The sequence below is a fragment of the Gymnodraco acuticeps genome, unplaced genomic scaffold (assembly GCF_902827175.1).
Source record: "Gymnodraco acuticeps unplaced genomic scaffold, fGymAcu1.1, whole genome shotgun sequence".
In the NCBI taxonomy this organism is placed as follows: domain Eukaryota; kingdom Metazoa; phylum Chordata; class Actinopteri; order Perciformes; family Bathydraconidae; genus Gymnodraco; species Gymnodraco acuticeps.
Genome location: NW_022991582.1, coordinates 248,507 through 268,905, shown reverse-complemented (window position 1 = coordinate 268,905; position 20,399 = coordinate 248,507). Strand labels below are relative to the sequence as shown.

The 20,399-nt window shown below is 39.9% G+C and overlaps 2 protein-coding genes across 4 annotated transcripts in view; both read left to right on the top strand.

Moving 5' to 3' along the window:
- Window positions 1-2,246, top strand: part of LOC117533716 (astrocytic phosphoprotein PEA-15) — a 46,604-nt gene extending 44,358 nt beyond the window's left edge. The window contains 3 exon segments of the mRNA XM_034197611.1: window positions 266-327; window positions 329-422; window positions 1,815-2,246. Of these exon segments, the coding sequence (XP_034053502.1) occupies window positions 266-327; window positions 329-422; window positions 1,815-1,879 (221 nt within the window). The 3' untranslated portion in view covers window positions 1,880-2,246.
- Window positions 2,247-10,740: 8,494 nt separating this feature from the next.
- LOC117533722 (sterile alpha motif domain-containing protein 9-like) overlaps window positions 10,741-20,399 on the top strand; it is an 11,979-nt gene continuing 2,320 nt past the window's right edge. The window contains exons 1-6 of one of the 3 annotated variants that reach the window (XM_034197619.1): window positions 10,741-10,873; window positions 14,096-16,807; window positions 17,111-17,181; window positions 17,274-17,338; window positions 18,305-18,519; window positions 18,598-18,848. In XM_034197619.1, coding sequence (XP_034053510.1) covers window positions 14,113-16,807; window positions 17,111-17,181; window positions 17,274-17,338; window positions 18,305-18,519; window positions 18,598-18,848 — 3,297 coding nt within the window. In that variant the 5' untranslated portion in view covers window positions 10,741-10,873; window positions 14,096-14,112. Of the gene's footprint in view, window positions 10,874-13,680; window positions 16,808-17,110; window positions 17,182-17,273; window positions 17,339-18,304; window positions 18,520-18,597; window positions 18,849-20,399 lie in introns of those variants that run through there. The other 2 variants (XR_004567105.1, XM_034197620.1) reach the window with 2 other exon arrangements.

The following is a 20,399-nucleotide window of genomic DNA, read 5'->3' as shown; positions in this document are numbered from 1 at the left end:
ATGTAGAAGAGACATGAAGAAGAGGGGACACATGTTGATGTAGAAGAGACATGAAGAAGAGGGGACACATGTTGATGTAGAAGAGACATGAAGAAGAGGAGACACATGTTGATGTAGAAGAGACATGAAGAAGAGGAGACACATGTTGATGTAGAAGAGACATGAAGAAGAGGATTTTGCATAATAGATGACCTTTAACTACTAACAGTTGTTGTCTTTCTATAACATTTTAGACTTAAAACACATAACAATATTTCCCGCGCAGATAACCTGTCGTACCTCGAGCACATCTTCGAGATCTCGCGGCGACCGGACCTGCTGACGCGGGGTGATCGAGTACCGCACCACTGTGCTGAAGATCTCCGAGGACGACGAGATCGACACCAAGCTCACACGCATCCCCTCAGCCAAGAAATACAAAGGTAACACACACACACACACCCACACACACACACACACACACACACACACACACACATACCATGTATACATCACTTCAGGGGACATTACATTGACTTGCATGCATTTCCTGGAGACTTATCCAAACCTTAACCAAGTCTTCACCCTAAAATTAATTAACACAGTCCCCACACGTGACTGTGCAAACAGATTTAGGTCCCCACAAGTATAGTAATGCTAGGCCACACACACACACACACACACACACACACACACACACACACACACACACACACACACACACACACACACACACACGCGTTTAGGACACTTACTGTTAAAGAAGCCTTGCCTTAGTTTTTTTAATTACATTTCTGGCCGTGGTTCATTACAACTTATTTTCCCCTGCTTTTGTTTCACTGGTTTCCATTTGGATGAACTGTGGTTTTAAAGCATTCATCTTGATTGAATTGTAAACGTATGTATGTTCTTCTGTGTTTAAAATAAATTAAAGCTTCAAGAAGAGGTTGCTCTAAAATGTTATGTTTGCTTCTCTAAACCGGCTTTCTGCTGCCATTATTAGGTGTATTTTCAAAACGTCTTTGTAGCTCAGTTCAGCTCACGGGGAAATTAAGCTTTACGCCTGTTTGAGTTAAAACGACATAAAACACAGGTGCATTGGCTAAATTAAAAACATCAATCCCTCTGCTATAAAAAGAGATGAAATGTCTGCTTATCTCAGTTCTTCTCTCAAAACGTCACTTTTATGAAACATGCACTGAAATAACTTGAGTTCCTCTTTAAAAAAAATACTCTGTGATTTTTCTACACAGATATTTTACAAATTTTTTATATTTTTGTTATTATGTCAAATACGTATTTATTGCTTTATTCGTCTCCTTTGTCCTGTCTATCTCTAGAGAGCACTATCTTTGTTGTACTTTATATATTTAAATATTATATTATATATTAAGTACAAAAAGTCTGATAAGAAAAGTGCTTCTTATTACTGCATGAAATGACACACACAGACAATATAAATAAGTATAATTAAATGAATACTTCTAAGTAATGTTCACTTAATGTTCAGGATTTTTCTTTGTCATGTTTTTATTTTACTTAATTTGAAATGTGTTTTGTTTTGTGAATTGTTTTGTAAAGCGACTAGAAAAGTGCTATATAAACTAGTTAGTATAACTATTACAAAAGTTAACATTTAAACTACTTTCTTTGTTTTATTATTTTCATTATTTGGGTTGACTTTGTACATAAAGCAACCGTTTAGTATCCAGCTCTGCTTGTGATACTGAATATGATGTAATTACTTTCTATACATTTCTGTGTTTGGAGAAAATGTTTCATATGATTTCTCTTTCTCTTTCTCTACCCTCTTTTTCCAACCCCTCCCCAAAAAGACATCATCCGCCAGCCCTCTGAAGATGAGATCATCAAGTTGGCCCCTCCCCCTAAAAAAGTGTGAGGCCCCGCCCCTCAGCCCCAATCTTTGCACCTTGATTTCTTCACTTCTGGCACTCCATTCAACCGACCAACCGAATCTGACCAAACCCCATCACTCGCCCCACATCGCCTCCCCCCCTCACACACACACACACATCCAGCCACGCCCCCCTCCTTGTACTAACACATGACACACAACCACCACCGACCACGCAACCAATCAGATCGTAGCGAGGCCACCTCCTCGGGAAGCTGCGGAAAAAGAGACATTAGAAGAAGAAGAAATCTGGAGACTGGGCCACCAGTGTGTGTGTGTGTGTGTGTGTGTGTGTGTGTGTGTGTGTGTGGTGTGTGTGTGTGTGTGTGTGTGTGTGTGTGTGTGTGTGTGTGGTGTGGTGTGTGTGTGGTGTGTGTGTGTGTGTGTGTGTGTGTGTGTTGTGTGTGTGTGTGTGTGTGTGTGGTGTGTGTGTGTGTGTGGTGTAGTGTGTGTGTGTGTGGTGTGTGTGTGTGTGTGTGTGTGTGTGTGTGTGTGTGTGTGTGTGTGTGTGTGTGTGTGTGGAGAGAGACAAAGTCGAGCCTCCATTCACACGCTGAGTGGGTCAGTTCAGAATGAGTGTATCTGTACACACTGGTGTGTGTGTGTGTAGACATCCACCCAAAAACTACAAACCCTGCCTTCAAAGAGGCTCACCATAAAAACAAATAAGCGTTGTTCTTATTTTATATACAGCGATACATAACTACGACTAACATAATCCAGCAGAGCTCTTTTAACGGCCAACATGGTACAAATGATGGACATAAAACTACTTCTGGAGAACTGAAACATGTAAATCTATAAAATCAAAAGGATTTTAGAGATTAAACTGCAGTTAAAGTTAATACCTAGTAGAAAAAACAACACCTTAATCTCACATCTATGACGGCTTCATCTCTAAAAGGGTTTTTTGTGTTTAGCTGCGTTGATATTTCAGCGGTGTTTTTAATGTGAAAGGGTTAATTCAATATTTTCGAAAAGACTATAATTCTCTTTTTGAGACTTGAGTAATAATGTAACATGTAACACACATGATTGGTATGGAGCTTTCATCTAAATTGCCATAAGGGCAAATCAAAGGTTTCCCAAATGTGGAACTATTCCTTTAAAGCCCATTATAGTCAATTACAATAAACTAATTACATATTTTGACCTCCTTTGGCCACATTGACATGCGTTCACTGTGTTCATAATATAACACTTAAATGACAGTTCTTTATGCACTCCCTTTACTCTTACATAGATTATTATATCGTGTTTCAAAAGCAGAAACAATTCTTATATTTTAGAAGATATTTAAAGTTGATTTGAATAGAAAAGCCAATATTTGCCTTTAGCTTATAATCAGAGCGAGAGTTATTTAGAAACATATAGAGAAAGCTATTGCAATTATTTCAACACATAAATTCTCTTTTCATCAAAGGGGAAACAGTTAGCATGAAGGTCTGTTGTATGAGCTGTATATATACAAATAATATATCAGAGGCAGATAGCAGACACAATATATTGACCCTGTAGTGTGTGTTTCACTCACCTTCATTTTGTCTAATCTGAAACTACTTAGCGTCTCTCCTTGACAAATTGAGATGAAAAACACTTAGCAAGCACTTCTACTTTAGAGAATACAAAAGTATATTTTGAGAGATCATATTATATTTGCTGTGTGTAAACGTTGTGTGGCAAATTTTATTTCCCCCCTTCGTTGCACAGATTTCGCTGTAGGAGAGGTAAGGTCTCTAGAAGTAAAAAAAACAAGGGCGGATCAAGGTGAACGACGGGAGCAAATGACAGAAAGCAAACATGGCATGTGATAAACTGTACATAAAGCAGATTGTGACGACTCATAACCCGCCACGCACCAACACAATAGCTAGCAAGACTGTTGAAACGTCACTATAACAACTGCTCTCTCGAACACTGTGTCTCTTTTTCTCCCCGCGTTGAAGCCTTAGCGGACTTTCTGTTCACCCGAAATGTTACACAACTGTGAGAGATTGTGTGTGTGTGTGTGAGAGATTGTGTGTGTGCGTGCGTGTGTGTGTGTGTGTAAGGATGGCGGGCACACACGTCAAGTTATTCAAAAATCAGCTCTGACTTTTAAAGAGGGCACTTTTATTCTGAAGGATTTCAGTGTCGAGAATGTCTTTGGGTTTATTTCTGCCCCCGTTTATATTGCTATCAAAGCTGTAGGATAAAAAAACAAAACAGATAACGTTTAATCTATCAGTGTTTGACAAGTAATTTCTCCCGGCCCTCCTTCCTTCTCCTCACCGCTCCACTCCAACCCCAGTGCCAATGACCACGACTTTTATTTCGATCACAGTTCACGTGATCCGTTATTTTCTTCTTCTTTTGTATTGCTCGCCGTATACTGTAGTGTTGGACTGATTTATATCCTATGCATTTTCGTCTGTAGGGAAAAATCTGCACTGTAATTTATCCTCTCAACAAATCACGTAATCCAGATAAGAAGTTGTTGAAACTGCATGACGGAAAAGTGTGCAGTTCAGGAACGTGTTAAAAACTGGGGGGAAACACTTGTTAGACCAACCATACTGTACAACTCGACCCTTTTGCAAGCAAAGTCATACAGTAACATTCAAAAGTATATAGTTTACAGTTAATCTAGGCCAGATTAAGCCTTTTATTGTACTGTTAAAGGGACGGTCCACACTGAAATACTCAAACACTGTATGCTGTACGTTCGATTGAACCGGGCCCATAATGCAGTGTTGGTCCGCCAATTTAGTGATAAGATGTCAAACAAATGTTGGATGGGCTGCCATGGAATTTGGTACAAACATTCATGGCCGCTTTAGGATAAATCCTGATGCCTTTGGTGATATTCTGACTTTTCATCGAGCCAACAGAGGAGTTTTTGTTGTCCAGTACTTGAGTTTATGACCCCAAGATGTACCGATGTCTTTTGGCAAATTAGCCTAAAAACATTAGCATTAAGCTAGAACTTAAACTTCATTGACTTACTTTTAGTCCTAATTATCGATAAAGCCACATCTGAGTTTAGTAATACTTTAGTTTTATTTCAAGTATATTTTTCTTTATTACTTATCCTTTAAGAATCAAAGAGAACGAGCTTCTTCAAACTGTGTTTTTGTAGTTTTGCACAGAGAGGGAGACATTAATTGGCCAAGCGTCACCATTTGAAACCAACTACAATTTGTAGTCAACACTTAATTATACCCCGGTATATGCACTGATTTACACAGATTTATGACCGTGTTTTGAGTATTTCTGGTTGGATTTTTCCCTTCAGCGTCCGGACTAGCCCACGCTCGACCTGACCCGAAGTGAAGCGGTAGCTCCTTCCCTTTAGCTCGATCCCAGTGAACACAAAGTGTGATCGCTGCATTTCACGGAGACAGTTTTTCGGGCAAAGGGAGGCAGTTGTACTTACTGCTATGACCTGTGGGTAATGGTATTTTCCAGCTTTAATGGATGTGTGGCAGAAAATGTTAAATTGCCACTCCGCTTTGGTGACTTTATAAACCACAAGGCAGGTTTTCCTTTCCAGATCTTAGCACGTGTTTCCAGTAGTGTACAAAAATCTTAACAGGGTTGGATTTGGGCGATTTTCTTTTACTTTATTCTTTTTATTTGAAGTGCTTTTTGAAACTTGTGAATTTCAATGTATGTGACCAAGTGACTTTGACTTTTTTTGTTCTCTCTCTCAGAATTTCAGTAGGCAACGGATTCATGTTAATAATGTAGAGGTAGTTTGTCAGTAGTGTGTCCATGCGATATCTGTACACATCAGAAAAAGAAAAAAAAACTGCGTGATGCTCTCTAGAGGCTTCTGGTGAGAGGTGTAGTCAATGGATTAATAAAACCAAAGTGTAATGAGCATAGAAACGCACCCTCCCCCATTTTTTTATGTTTTCTACATCCACTTCCTGTTTCCTACTCCTCAAAAGTCAACCAGTATTAATGTCACTATGGCACAGCCCCTCTGACTTCATTAAGTGTTTGGCAATGCTCACCATTTTCTTTGGTAGCCAATCGGCACATACTATATAAACATATCAGTCACAGATTGTCAAATTTGGATTTTCAAGTACCAAGTACATATCAATTTAGTAAATGCTGCAAAAGTATAAACATACTAAAATAAATGTATTAATGGTGAATACCTGATAATAGCCAATTGTTACGTTCCCAATTGGCTAGGGGAACAAAAGGGAAACGACACGACCAGAGTAGAATTGGTATATGTTACAGGTGTTTTATTCGTAACTGCAACTGAGCCAAAAATGATATACACGAACAACTTGGCCCAACAACGGGTCAAGCTGTTACGATCTAACAAAAGGGTCTCCAAAAGAGAGTTGCCCAGTACTATACAAAAGGAAAGAAAATACCTCACTTCTAAAGTGGAAACAAAACGGGGCTGTGGGAGAACACAGCTGGTGCTGGTCTACAGGTGCTAATCACCCAGATCTAAGCAAGATACACAGGAAGGCTAACCACAGAATACTATAACACACGGCTAGTCCGTGTAGCTAACACAGAACCCTACTAACACACTGCTAGGCAGTCTAACGAACCACAAAGTATGGCGGTAATATAGCGAGAGGCTTGAGGCGTCTGTCCCATAATACAGAGCCTCCAGAATGATGTCCGTGCCCGGCCTTTGTACTCCTCTCCCGGATGACGTGGCAGAAGCGGGCGGGGATTGGATGACGTCCGTCCAATCACCGCGGATGTTGCGAGGTCGGGACGGCCAATGACCGCAGAGGAACTGCACAGCTCATTTGCATAATCACACACACGCACCCAGCTGAAAACACTCACAGGCAGATTAATGAGCAGACAACAGCAACCGTAACACCAATACATAGATGTAGGAAATCAAGAGGTAAATATTGTTTTGAAGGTATTCAGCCAACCGTCAATTAAAATTAATTCCAACATCATTTACCCTAAAAGACGAGGTTTAGTTTTTTCATTTTATTAGGTTGTAAATATATGTATTTTGAATATATCACTGTTTGTTTTGAACTTGATTAATTTATTTAATGCCTATATATTGTTGTTTTACGTATCCTGATTTAGTTTAACTAACTGGAAACAAATCAAGGGGAGAAAAACATGTTGCTTATCTAACGTTAAGCAGACCATGCATCAACACTTTTATAATTCATGTTATTCTGCTCATTCATGTTTTGCTGTTTCGGCTTTGGGTGATGATTTAAAAAAAGAAATTGACATTCATTTAATTGTATTTTGTGCTATGTAACATTATGTTTTACTGTGTTGTATTTGATCAGATGTGTTGTGGTCACTGCTTGTAAAATGATTTTATTCAGAGAGTTTCCAAATCATGACAAAATATAAAAGCAGTCACAAAGTCATAATCGGCCATTTTGTTCATACAAGATCTGTTGTCACTTGCACATTGCACCAAGAGCGGGAAATATAAGTAGGTTACTGTCTTTAAATGTTGACCAGGTGCGTATAGAAAGTTTAAGACATGATTGCTGACTTAGTAGAGTGTGGTTTTTATTACCAGATTTCTTGAAAGTATTAACTCATTGTACTTGCACAAGAATTATCCAACCAGAGTAGCAACCCCTATCTGATAAATAAGCAGTCACTTGAGTTAGTATGGAGCCCTAATTATAACATTAATTGTCAAATGGATACATACAGTTTAATTATCAATTTAGCAACTTCTGTGCAAACAAGCTCAACCACTGCTATCAAATTTAGCCAGTTTACTCCTGATCTTGCAAAGATAACGTCAAAGTAATTCTGATTCAACTAACAATTAACAAGCTGTAAAAAAAATAAACGGCAGAGACAGAAACTAACCTTTTAGTTATATATGTTGGTTTTTTTCAAAGAAGACTGCAGCTGCTAACTAGATGAGCATAAACACAGTCTGCGGTCACTTTAGCTACAAGCTAATATTGCTAACAAACTATCCTAGCTAGTTAGCAGTTAGTTAGCATGTCTATGCTTGTTGAGCTAAACAAATAAAAGGTTAGTCATTGTCTCTGTTATTAGTTTGTTGAATTGTAATTAGTAGGGTGTTGTTTTTGCTAATGCTAACACAAGCTAACTAGTTAAAGTTGGTAGCATTTGTTGAGCTTGCTAGCTTAAAACTACGGGAGAAAATACATTTAAATCAAATTAACATTTGTTCAAATGTAAGAATGGTTAAGTAACATCTATTAATGGCCTAATGAAGTTGAGCCTTTTAGAATAAAAAAAGTATATTTCTTTATATATTTTACACAATGTTTTCATGCTATTTTGTTTCATAATGTACTGTTTCTGTTCAACATTGAACACATGAGGCTCCATAGTTTCATTTGCTATTTTTATTCAAGTGGGTGTCGTTGAATGTTTAATGGACGCATGTATGAAGTTATAAAGTGAAGAAGCAACTACATGAGTGAGAGTAGTTTGGGTTGTAGCTGATTGAGGTGATAGCAGAGAAAAATAAAGGCTCGTACTTTGATAAATATCTGAGTTTATCTCTGCCTCTAGTAAGTTTTGTATGTGGCAGGTGTTGCACAAGGCTGCTGTACAGTCACATGGTGATAATAATCATAAGGTGTGTCAATGTTAGGAATGCTGAATATCGTATAAAGTTGTGCAGCAATGTTTTTATGAACTCCTTTTTAACCTTCACAGAAAGTGCGTGAATCACATTATGTCTCGCATAGTGCACACGCTCTTTAAAACACCTATTTCATTTATCTAGAGCTGCACATCTTAACGAATACAGTTTACATTGTGGTAAAAGTGCCAACTTGATTCAGTTGCAAGCTGCTGGGATGCATGGATTTGAGATCATGACATGCTTGACTTTAAACAATGTCTCATAATGTTTGTAGTGAACAATCTTAATTTCTGACTCACATTAACGCTTGTGGCTGGGATGCTCTGAAGTGTGTGCGTGGACTATGGAGGCTATGTTAGATGTAATCTGAACGTTGTTACTGGAGGTTTAATTAATTACCTTTACTGTGGTGTCAGTGGCGGCGCTAGGGGGCTACTTGGGCTCAAGCCCCGGATGTTTTCTGAAAAGCCCCGAATGTTTCACTTGAAGCAATTTTTCACGTCTCGTGAGTAATGTGCAGTACCGGAGTCTAACAGAGAGGCAACAGCTGCGGGACAGTAGCCTGCGTACTGCTTAGCCTTCCCTGCCCTGAAGAAGAAGAAGTGATCCTTCGTTAGCGTGAAGAGTCTGCTTTATGCGCCCCCCCTGTCTCTTGTTTTTCAGCTCAAAACTTTACTTTTGACAGTTTTGTTGTGTTAGTGGAGATTGATAGCGTTAGAAAGACATTATCTTTGATTTAAGGTTGTTGCTGCGTTTAATACTTTAGTTGCGCTTTGTGTGTGTGTGTGTGTGTGTGGTGTGTGTGGTGTGTGTGTTGTGTGTGTGTGGTGTGTGGTGTGTGTGTGTGTGTGTGTGTGTGTGGGTGTGTGTGTGTGTGTGTGTTGTGTGTGTGTGTGTGTGTGTGTGTGTGTGTGTGTGTGTGTGTGTGTTGTGTGTGTGTGTGTGTGTGTGTGTGTGTGTGTGTGTGTGTGTGTGTGTGTGTTCTCATATTCTGCCTGTTGTTTTGTGATGTGCTTCTTTCTCAAAAGGTGTAGCAAGTGACAGGTGCGTCAATCCAGTCCATCCTGTTAGTCAAGTCTTATTGCTCTTAAATAATTAATCTACATTTACGGTTGTTGGACAATGCGATACATTTGAATTTGGTTTAAGACAATGAATTTATCCAGTTCTCAGTGATGGGTTTGGAGGATGTGACACTTCTTAACGATGCAGTGAAGAGCGCCATTACATCATGTTTACAGCTCATAACATAATCCCGTTGGATGCCATAGGCTCAATGCTGTTAGAAACTTCTGCTAAGGTTTTTCCTCTCATGGAGCAAGAAGTACTTAAAGGTGTGATTTTGCAAAAGACTGCAACAAATTATGATATGATGTATTATTCAAACAGATATAAAGGTGTGGCTTTTTGTCATGATTTAAATGAGACTAAACTGAAATTATGCCATTTTGTCATTGTGCTAAAATGAATATAAATATTATATATTAAAATATATTTGCTAACCAATATATCATGTGAAGTTGCTTTCTTTCAAAGACGTTCGAGAGGTTAATTTGTTTATTTTTGTATGACATTGAGATTTCAGCCCCATACAGAGCATGATATTCAAAATGAGTAATACAATCTCTTTTCAAACTATTAAAACAATTGTTCAGTGCTTAGATATGGGCTTTTTCTTTCCTTTATTTGAATGGTTAATCAATTTGCAAATTGAAAATAAGGAATAGGAAAGTATTTTGATCTTTTTTCATGTTTCAGGTAAAAACGTACATATAACATGGTTCCAGCTCCTCAAATGAATTAATTATATTTAATAATTATATCCATAAATACCCTGTCAAAAAGTTGTCGGACAAAACAATGTTAAAGATGTCACGTTGGACCCTAATTAATTGTGATGGGCTCTTCTCGCATCACACAGATTCATCTTTACAAAACATAGTTAAACATTAGCTCCATTTTGCAATCTAATCTTGTTGTGACTGTTGTAAAGTTTCAATGCAAAGCCTTTAGTCCAAAACAAATATTTAATCCTGCTCTGGAGAAATATTGACAGTTTAAAATCGTCACAGCCATGAATAATTTGTAAGAGAAAGGATGCATTGTTAGGTTTCGTTTGTGGAGAAAAGGAAACTGCAATGTTAGGTTTCCTTTACTCCACAAAAGGCTCAACGTGACATCTTTACAGCGCTTGTTTGCAAACACACGCACACGCACACACACACACACACACACACACACACACACACACACACACACACACACACACACACACACACACTGTGGGTGTGTCATGTTGTTACCTTAACTTCGATTACATAAGACTAAAGTACATAGTCACCAGTGGCACGGTATGTTCACACTTCAGAGACATCTGGATCGTATGGGGAAAGGTAATAGACAATTCTTTGATATTGAGTATATTTAACATATACTATTTAATTTATATGTATTCATTTACTTCATCATTTGGAGCATCTTGGGCACACACGTTTTAAATGCTACTCAAAATATATATATGTGTGTAGGGATGGGTACCGAGCCCCGGTATTAAACGGGCCCCGGGTTACTGAATTATTAAAGACCGTGGTACCGTTAAGCTCCGACGTTATCGGCCTTCCTACTACTGGACATTTAAAAAATATATGTCATGTATTATTGCTACATAAACACAGTGTCGAGCCGTGAGTTCCCTCGAGTTATTACGTCACAGCGTATACTTCAGCGGAATATCAAAACAACGGCCCGGGGTGCAAAACGTATCAATGAAAGCAACCCTCTACCACACAAAACAACACCTGTACTTAACCCTATTTGTGTTCTTTGAAATTGAAAAGGATATTGCATTGTGTTTGTTACTTTCGTTGCAGTTGTATGTCTTAAGTGTAATTTGGCATGCTTTTATTTTGAAGGCGAGTTTTGAAGGCGAGCAAGTGTTGCTATGGAAACAAGAAACGTTTCACAGCGGGCGGAACTTGTCATAAAGTCCGCGATAATAACACCCACCCATTTAGAGGGAAGATATAATTGGTCAATTGTACTGTCATTTGACATTACTCTCTCGTTCAGTTACTATAGCTGGCCCTGTGTGAATTCATAGCTGGACCGCCTGGACGTCCAACAGCTCCTCTCTTCACAGTAACTCGCAGAAACGAGCTTCTTTCATTTAACCCTTCACATTCCAACAGAAACTGAATAGGCAGATTCGAAGGATTTATTTCTTTGGAAATGTTATTTTAAATACAATTAAATGAAGTTATTTTGGTAAAACTAATGAAAAATATAACAACAAAAAATATTTTAAAAAATATTGTTTTTTTTAATGTTTTTAACGGCTTATGCAGGCTCGCCACTGCATAAGCACTATAAACATTATATTGCCGTTTTAATTTTGCGAACTGCGTTTCTCTTATGCAATAAGACTACAAAATGCGTCTATGATGTATTTTTGATCTTTCCAATTCAGACGAGATCTCTCTCCCCCGTCTGTGTGCGAGGGGGCGGGGCAGTTTACACGCGGCTGCTACATGCATGCAACACACAGGGCCGCTCCTGGCCAACTTGGGGCCCCAAGCGACATTGTGAGATGAGCCCCCCCCCCCCCCCCCAACCGACAGGAGTGGGGAAAAACATGTTGGAAACAAAGTAGAATACTTTGCAAATATAATTCCTGTTTATTATTATTATCAACACAGTTACTTTTTTATACAGTGAGGTAAATGGTAAATGTGAGGTGAATACGTCAAAAAAGATTAAAATATAATTAATGCAAATAAACTACTTCTACTAATAATCATAATCATAATCAATTCAATAATATAAATACTATATTATTTTATTATAACTTATTTGTAATATAGTCAAGACAAAACATGTTTATGACATGCTCAAAAACTGATATTTCTTAAATCTTTATTCAAATGTAGTTCCCTCTGTCAGCAATGTATCAACAACTACACACACATTTCTATCAGTATTTCTCTGTGTTGTGGTTGACATGATGATGACTGTTAGGAGTTAAGCGGAGAGGCTGAGCATCACCATGAAATGTGCAAATTGACATAAAAATGAATAAAAGGAGAAAAAATGCTCCATGTTTTTTAGGCTGTAAACTTTAACTGTTATGTAAGCCAACTAGACAGACAGTGTATCACTCTTCCTCCTGTACATTAGAAGATAAAAGGCATCACATACTTGAATGAATGGTAAATAAAGAATGCTGGAAATAACTGCATCTCCATTAGCCTATATGCTATGCAGAGACCTTCTCCCTGTCATGAATTGCAGCTGATGTTTTAATATGGCAATTGGCAATTTGACATTCGCAAGCTGTACATTTCACTCATACAATAACCCACCTTCGAGTGATGCTCTAGATTCTACATGTTTTTTTTTTTTTTCCCTCTTGCTTGCGCCGGACTGAAACTGTCTTTTCACCGACATTTCTTCACCTGCACTAGTGGCCGTATCAAAGCCGTGATTGGTCAGATGTCGATTCATTGCAACGGTGTCGGGTTACAGAGGTGCTCCCCTTGTCACCTCTCACTCTCGCGGAGGGTGCGCGGAGAACTGAGCGGGGCCCACTGAGCGGGGCCCCCTGCACAAGGCGGGCCCCATGCAGCCTGCGTGATTGGCCTGTAGGGAGGGGCGGCCCTGCACACACGCGCACACACGCGCGCACACACACACACGGCGGTGTGGTTAAACTTTACCCGTCTCGAGGTTTGACAATGCACGTTGCCAAAAGTGCAATAAGAATTTGTTTAGTATTTAAGGGCGGTAACATGAGCAATTTGTCTAAACATATTGCACACGTGCACCACATTCAGATGGAGAAATGCACCGGGTTCGACTGTCTTTCGAGTAGCTCTATAGCCCCATCAACGAGTAACGTTTCCACGTCAGGTATTACATTGCATTTAGCTGACGCTTTTATCTTGTTGTTCGTTCGAACAACAAGATACAAACTTGAAGAAAACAGAATCATATAAGTAGATCAGGTTTCATAGAGCTAAAACATTTAAAGTGCTACTCAACTGGTTTTAGATAAGCCAGCCATTGTATTAGTATATAAGTGCTTTGTTAGCAATTCTTTGTTAGTAATTATATCGCTCGAAGTGGAGTCGAAAGAGATGAGTTTTCAGTCTCCCCCGGAAGATGTGCAAGCTATCTGCTGTCCTGATTTCAATGGGGAGCTCATTTCACCATTTTGGAGCCGGTATATGCTAGCAGCAACACACAGAGTTAACAAAATTATAGAAACATGGGTTAATGATTAGAGGTAACTGAGTTATTTATTTTGTTAAAGTTTCAGGTACAATGAGACTAAAATAGTCAACCCTGGTGCTGTTTCTTTTGATGTGAGATATTATTTATTTATTTTTAAATAAAAAACAATGTTAATTTAGTTCACAATGTGTTTAGTTAATTTTCCTTTACATTTTTTCAAAAGAACCGATAAGAGTACCGTTAAAGGACCGGATCGATAAGCGGTATCGATAAAAGTAGTAGTACTGTTAAAACCTTAACGATACCCATCCCTATATGTGTGTGTATGTATTACACTTAATCACGGTTAAGGTGATTTACAATCTGTGTGTATACTGTTGCTGCAGGAAACTAAGAGTCCAAGATGGCGAATGGACCGTCCCTGTCCACTGTCACACGCTCCCTCTCACTGTTGGACGTTCTCCATGCAAATCAGTTTGAAGGAAAGTCTTTCGATCCAGAAATTCTTGAGGAGACGGAGGAAAACTTTTACAGAGGGGCCCCACCCGAATGGTTAAACTTTCACATCAGTGAACAGGCAGAGTTAGATGGCACCGGATCTCCTTTCATCAAACGAGATGGATACGCTAAACTTGAAAAGCAAATTCACAAGTTGAGAAAACACCCTGGAATATCAACAGTTAAACTGTTCCACCAGCCAGGATGTGGGGGGACAACACTGGCCATGAAGGTGTTGTGGGACTTTAGGAAAACTTTAAGGAGTGCTGTTTTAACAGGCTCAACCTCGGACATCACAAAGGTTGCAGAGGAGGTGGTCCACCTTTTCACAGCAGGCAGTCAAGGCGACCAGAAGACCGTGCTGCTGTTGGTGAATGGTGTGCAAGTTTTGGAAGATCTACAAGTAAGCATTATGAGGACGATTGCTAATCAGAAGATAGTCACCCGTATGCCTGTGGTGGTTTTACTCAGCTGTATTAGAGAAGATGCAGATTTAAAGAGTGATGACGTCTTCCTTCAAGAAGTGCTTTCTGACTCAGAGAAGAATCATTTTAATGACAAAAAGACGGAGCTCAACAGGAGGTATGGGGATAAATGCAAACGATTCCATGGCTTTAACATAATGCAAAGCAATTTTTCTGAGGCTTACATCCAGGAGGCGTGCTCTGTATTCAAAACCATCAAAGAAACAGGAATACAAGAGAAAACCCTCCTTGCTTCCATCCTTTCCCTGCTGAACGCATATGTACCAGACTCTCATCTCCTTGAGTCTCAGTGCCTGGATGTGTTCAAACATGCCAACTACAGCCATAGAGACATATCACTGGAAGACATATCACTGGAAGACATGCTGGACGACTTTAGCCATCTCATTATCACTATCCAACAAGATGGTTCTGAAAAAAGAGTCTGCATGGCCCACCCTCTGATAGCACAGTGTTGTACTGAATTGATGGCTGAAGCAGGTGTGACCAGAAGTGACACAGCGAAACACCTCTTGACATGTTTGTGCAGAGATAAAGTCCCTCGATCTTTGGCTGCTTTTGTGAAATACATGCTAACCAAAAGAAGACTAAAAGAAAAGGGAAGAGAAGAGAACCCAATACATCCTACAGAGATGAAAGAGGAGATAGATTCATTTTCTAGACTGATTCTACATATTCAAACAAAGGAGGACGACTCTCAGTGTGTATCACTTTTAGAGATGGCAACAAATATGTTTGATCAAAATCCGTTTTTTCCACAAGCACTTGCTCGTTTTCATTGCATAGTACTAAGAGACTACGATCAGGCAGAAATGTGGGCAAAGGAGGCAAAGCAAAGAGATCTCCAAAACTCATTTGTTGCTGATACACTGGGCCAAGTCCATAAGAACCGTCTGAAGAACCTGAGGCGACCGGCCCAACCAGGAGGCATTTTGGCTCTGGCCTTAAAGGCCATTCGAGCTTTCGAAGACGAAGAAAGACTTGCCGAAGATGAAGTTGGGACAAAGGTGAAAAGAAATGTCCATGACTCACGCTTCTTTAACAGCAGAGGGATGTTTGGTTTCCTGCAGGTCTGCAATCTTGTGTATGACCTACTTGTCAGTCAGAACCCAACTTGGAGAGGAGTTCTCACGAAGAAGGTGTCTTTGGGCTCGGCCCTGCCATCTCTTGGAGATCACTCACTTTTAAGATTCAATGGTCTCATAAACAGACTCAGAGATGCAGTTGAGAAAAAATGTGCTTTTCTTGACGGGTATCTGACTTACTCCAAGCCTGACATAAAGGAAGACGATCCAGAATACATTTCAAGACAAACCTCGGCTTGCTACAGGAAGTATGTTGGAGACTCCACATCCAGCCATTTGAAAGAAAAAGGTGCTGATCTGATCCAGAAGCTTAAACTCAAACAGGCTGGCACCACTACGGGAGTCCTCTCATGTCTTGACAGAGAATGCACTGAATCGGACCTTAAGGAAATAACTACATTGTGGGAGGAAATCTGTCTTCATAAAGATCCGGACACAGCTATGGTCAACAACATCTTCGCTCACATCATGTTAAGAAATATGGGAGCACCAGAGTCTGATTGCAAACATTTAACTGCCTTCAAACAGGAAATGTACCTCACGGATAAATCTGAGGCCCATATGTTAGCCCTCCTCTTGCACTGGCCTACAGGCAATGAAGACGCATGCATCCTTGACCTCAGTGCAATGATTAAGCGTACGCAAGACCTGTATAAACAAGCATATGCGAAACACTTTCGCTCAAGGTACCTTCGCCCTCTGTTTTTCCTCGGAAAAGGTCAAGAACTGAACAGGATAGTTCACAGAACTGTCCTAGAGGGGTCGGCTCGTCAGGGCGATTGGGAGACAATGCAAGATTGGAGCGATGAAAAGATTTTCCAAGATCCATGGGTCAAAGAACGCCTTCTTAAAGTTCGAGGGGAGATACGAGAGTACAGACTCTTTGCAACTGTTGATGGGAAAGAGATCGAGGTGGTTGCAAACCTCCGAAACAGCCTCTGGAGAAAACGCAAGGTTTCCTTCTACCTTGGATTCACCATCAAAGGTCCTGTAGCCTTTGCCATCCAGACTGAAACTGCAGACACGAAGGGTAAGATACTATAATTCAAGCATAAGTGAACATCTATCTGGCCATTTTAAATATAGTTCAAGGTGTAATTCCCATAAATCGAACATGAAATAAAAAATACAGTTTGGATGATCATGGTAAACATTTTGATCATTCAGTAACAAATTGACAAATTGCATTGCTTGTATGTACTCTACATCATTATAAATTCATACAAATAACATCATGGTCACTTAATATTTCATGTGTTCTTTGGTGACAAAGGTCATTGTCATTGTGGTGTTCAACACTAATTAAATCATATTGCATTGTGCTGTGTGGCAGAACTACTCTCAGAGATGGATTCCTCCAAACCTTGTGGGTTGTTGAAGTTTGGAGCTTGTGGCGATGAAATGGTACGTTTTCTTTATTTGTTTATTTATATTAATTTAAATTGCTTTTCCAACAACCATGACTGCTCATAAAACATTTTCCCTTCTGAAAACAGGATGCCAGGAATTTGACTAAACTTAAACCTGAAGTCAACAGAGTGGATGAGGTTCAAACCTTTAGGTAATGATTGCCTCTTCAGTACAGTAACACATTTGTATGCACTGACCCCACATGATGGAAAAGAATCATAAAATACACTTTCTTCTTAGTTTTAGTGCTATTAATCAACTGGTAACTCATACCTTGTTGTAAGCAGTTTCACTTACGAACTATTTTCTTTCTAGAGTATCATTACGTGGGCGAGTGCCATCACATTTTACTCCAAGAGAAAGTAGATGTTTCTAAAGCTGATATCTCCAACATTTGGCAAATCCACCCAAAACAAATCTGTATTGACAAATATAACTACTACTACAGCTAAGACGACAAACATGTTGTTTTTGGAGGTCCCTTTAAGGAAGTACAGCATTGATTTAAAGGTCACCTATTATGCAAAATCCACTTCTTCATGTCTTTTCTACATCAACATGTGTCCCCTCTTCTTCATGTCTCTTCTACATCAACATGTGTCCCCTCTGTATAAAGAGATTCTGAAAGTTTCAGGAACAAAGATTCTCTCTCTTTCTGTCCTGATCCATTTATATAAAAACCTGTCTGAAAATGAGCTGATCAGATTTTGGCCACTTTATGATGTCATAACGATGTTTTGTCTTGTGTAACCATTAGCCAATCACCAACCAAGGTAACCACCCCCCCCCAACTTTATCACCTGCATCTCCTCCTAGAGCACCATTGTGTTCTTTGTAACCAAATCTCTCTCAGAGGGCCGTGGGGAGGGGCTCCTTATTTTCATCTAAAGTAACAGACAGAGAATCAGCACTTTGGAAACAGGGCTGAAACAGAAGGGATTATGGGTAATGCTGCAATGATCCGTTTGGTGTTTAGAGCCAAACACTTCAGAGACATGCTTTGTATATATATCTGAGACCAATAATATATTGATGAAAAATAGTATAATAGGGGACCTTTAAACTAGTAATGGTGCAAATTGGGCTGAAAATCTGTTATATTTTCCCCTCAAAATAGCCTCCAGTCTGATGCAGGCAACTATGAATGCAGTGTGTCTGGCCTGCGCTGGGTGTGTAAGGAAGAAGTCAGTTTCAAATACAAGTTCCTCTCATGGGAGGAACACATGAGGAGTCCTGTTTGTAAGGATTACATGCCAGCAGGACCCCTCATGGACATCACAGTCACATCTGGGCAGATAGAAGAAGTGCATCTGCCCCACAGGGTCTGTATCGGTGAGTGTTCATGTCGTGGGAAAGGACTATAATCAGTTTGATTCAGCATATACTTCATCATTATTTTGTACTTTGTAGATCAAACCTCTACATTTTCTGGCCAGTTTGCGGTTCTTCACGTTGTTCCCTGCTGTGATGTTGTGGAAGAAGTAGCTAAAGTGACATCGTCCCACATCAAGTTTCTCCAGCCAACGTTCCCTCCAAGGGGGGTCATGATCCGAAAGATGGCGGGAATCCCATTTTACTACGATGTGTTGATATACAAGACGAACAAAGAGTTCCTCACATTGGATGTTTATGTGGTGCCGCGCGATTCTGCTCTACAACAGGTTATTATTTCATTAAATCAAACAAAGACATTTCACCTGGGAAGACAACATATTAACTTCTCCATTACCTATAGAGTGATGCAGTGATGACGTATTTGTGTAGGCCGACCCGGAAGTGAGCTGCGCATGGGTTCCCTCGACAAAAAAGCAATGGGATTTCTCCATAGGATTTTGTAATATTGTAAAAAATAAGATCTTTGGAAAACTAACCTGTTTGATAAATGCACGTTTTGTTCAGCCGGATAATCTCCACTTGTCGACCCTACTTTTATTATTACGAATCATAAATATAATCGCCAAAAGCTTAATGCTAACGTTATGCTATAAACGAACTACAGCAGGGTCGCTGCTTCAAGGCCCTGTCACACTGTCCCGAAATTGACACCCGATGGACACACGATAAAGGAAATATTCAAATCCGGCTGTGATCGTAGCGACATCGGGCCATTCGTGAGGGCATCTTAAGCCATCGTATGACCGCCGGTGGAGTTTCTCAGGCTCCGGCAGCAACTTAGTGAGCGGCAACTTCATAAGGCACTCGTGAGGACATCTTGTCAAATCGTGTCATCTTCGTGTTATCATCGGTGCCATCGGGCATTCGCCCTCACTCTGATCGGGGCGAATGCCCGATGGCACCGATGATAACACGATGCCCTCACGATGGCCTTACGAAGGGCACAATTGACACACAAATTCACCACGAAAATGAACCTTCGCAAGGTCCTTCGGCAATTTTTTGGCATGCCAAAGATTTTGCCACCGCTCACGAAGTTGCTGCCGGAGCCTGAGAAACTCCACCGGCGGTCATACGATGGCTTAAGATGCACTCACGAATGGCCCGATGTTGCTACGATCACAGCCGAATTTGAACATTTCCTTTATCGTGTGTCCATCGGGTTGTTTTATTGCACAACAAAATCATGTAAATATATTATGTAAATAACCCAATTTGTGTTCTGTGAAACTAAAAAGGATATCATATATTATTTTGAAGGACAGTTGACAGGAAGTTGTTGTTGTTATGGAAACAACATTACGGAGAAAACGTAATATTTTCTACATATAACGACGGATAAAGTAAAGAACAAAGTCTGAAGATATCAGTACAGTATCATAGTACTGTAACACAATTGTTTTTGGTACTTTCATTGCAGTTGTATGTCTTAAATGTAATGTAAATGTTGCCTTCGTGTGTGGTTCGGGGCCATCATCGTGCGAAATTCACAATTCCATATTCGTGTGTCCATCGGGTGTCAATTTCGGGACAGTGTGACAGGGCCTTCAACGTCACGCCAACTTAAGATCCATATTAAAAAATACAGATTCAAAATGTTACAAGTTGAAGTGTTTGTTTGAACAGTTTGCGGGAGGCAGGGACTTGCTTTCAATCAGCACAGGGCAAACAAACTTAGAGGAGGGTTTACGTGTTCGGCGTAATGACGTACAACGTCCTCGACAACTTCTGTAGTCCTATTCAGCCACTTGTTAACAACCATCGTTTTTCAGACACGTCAACTCTTCAGAAATCACCAGTGGGGTCACTGCTGATGG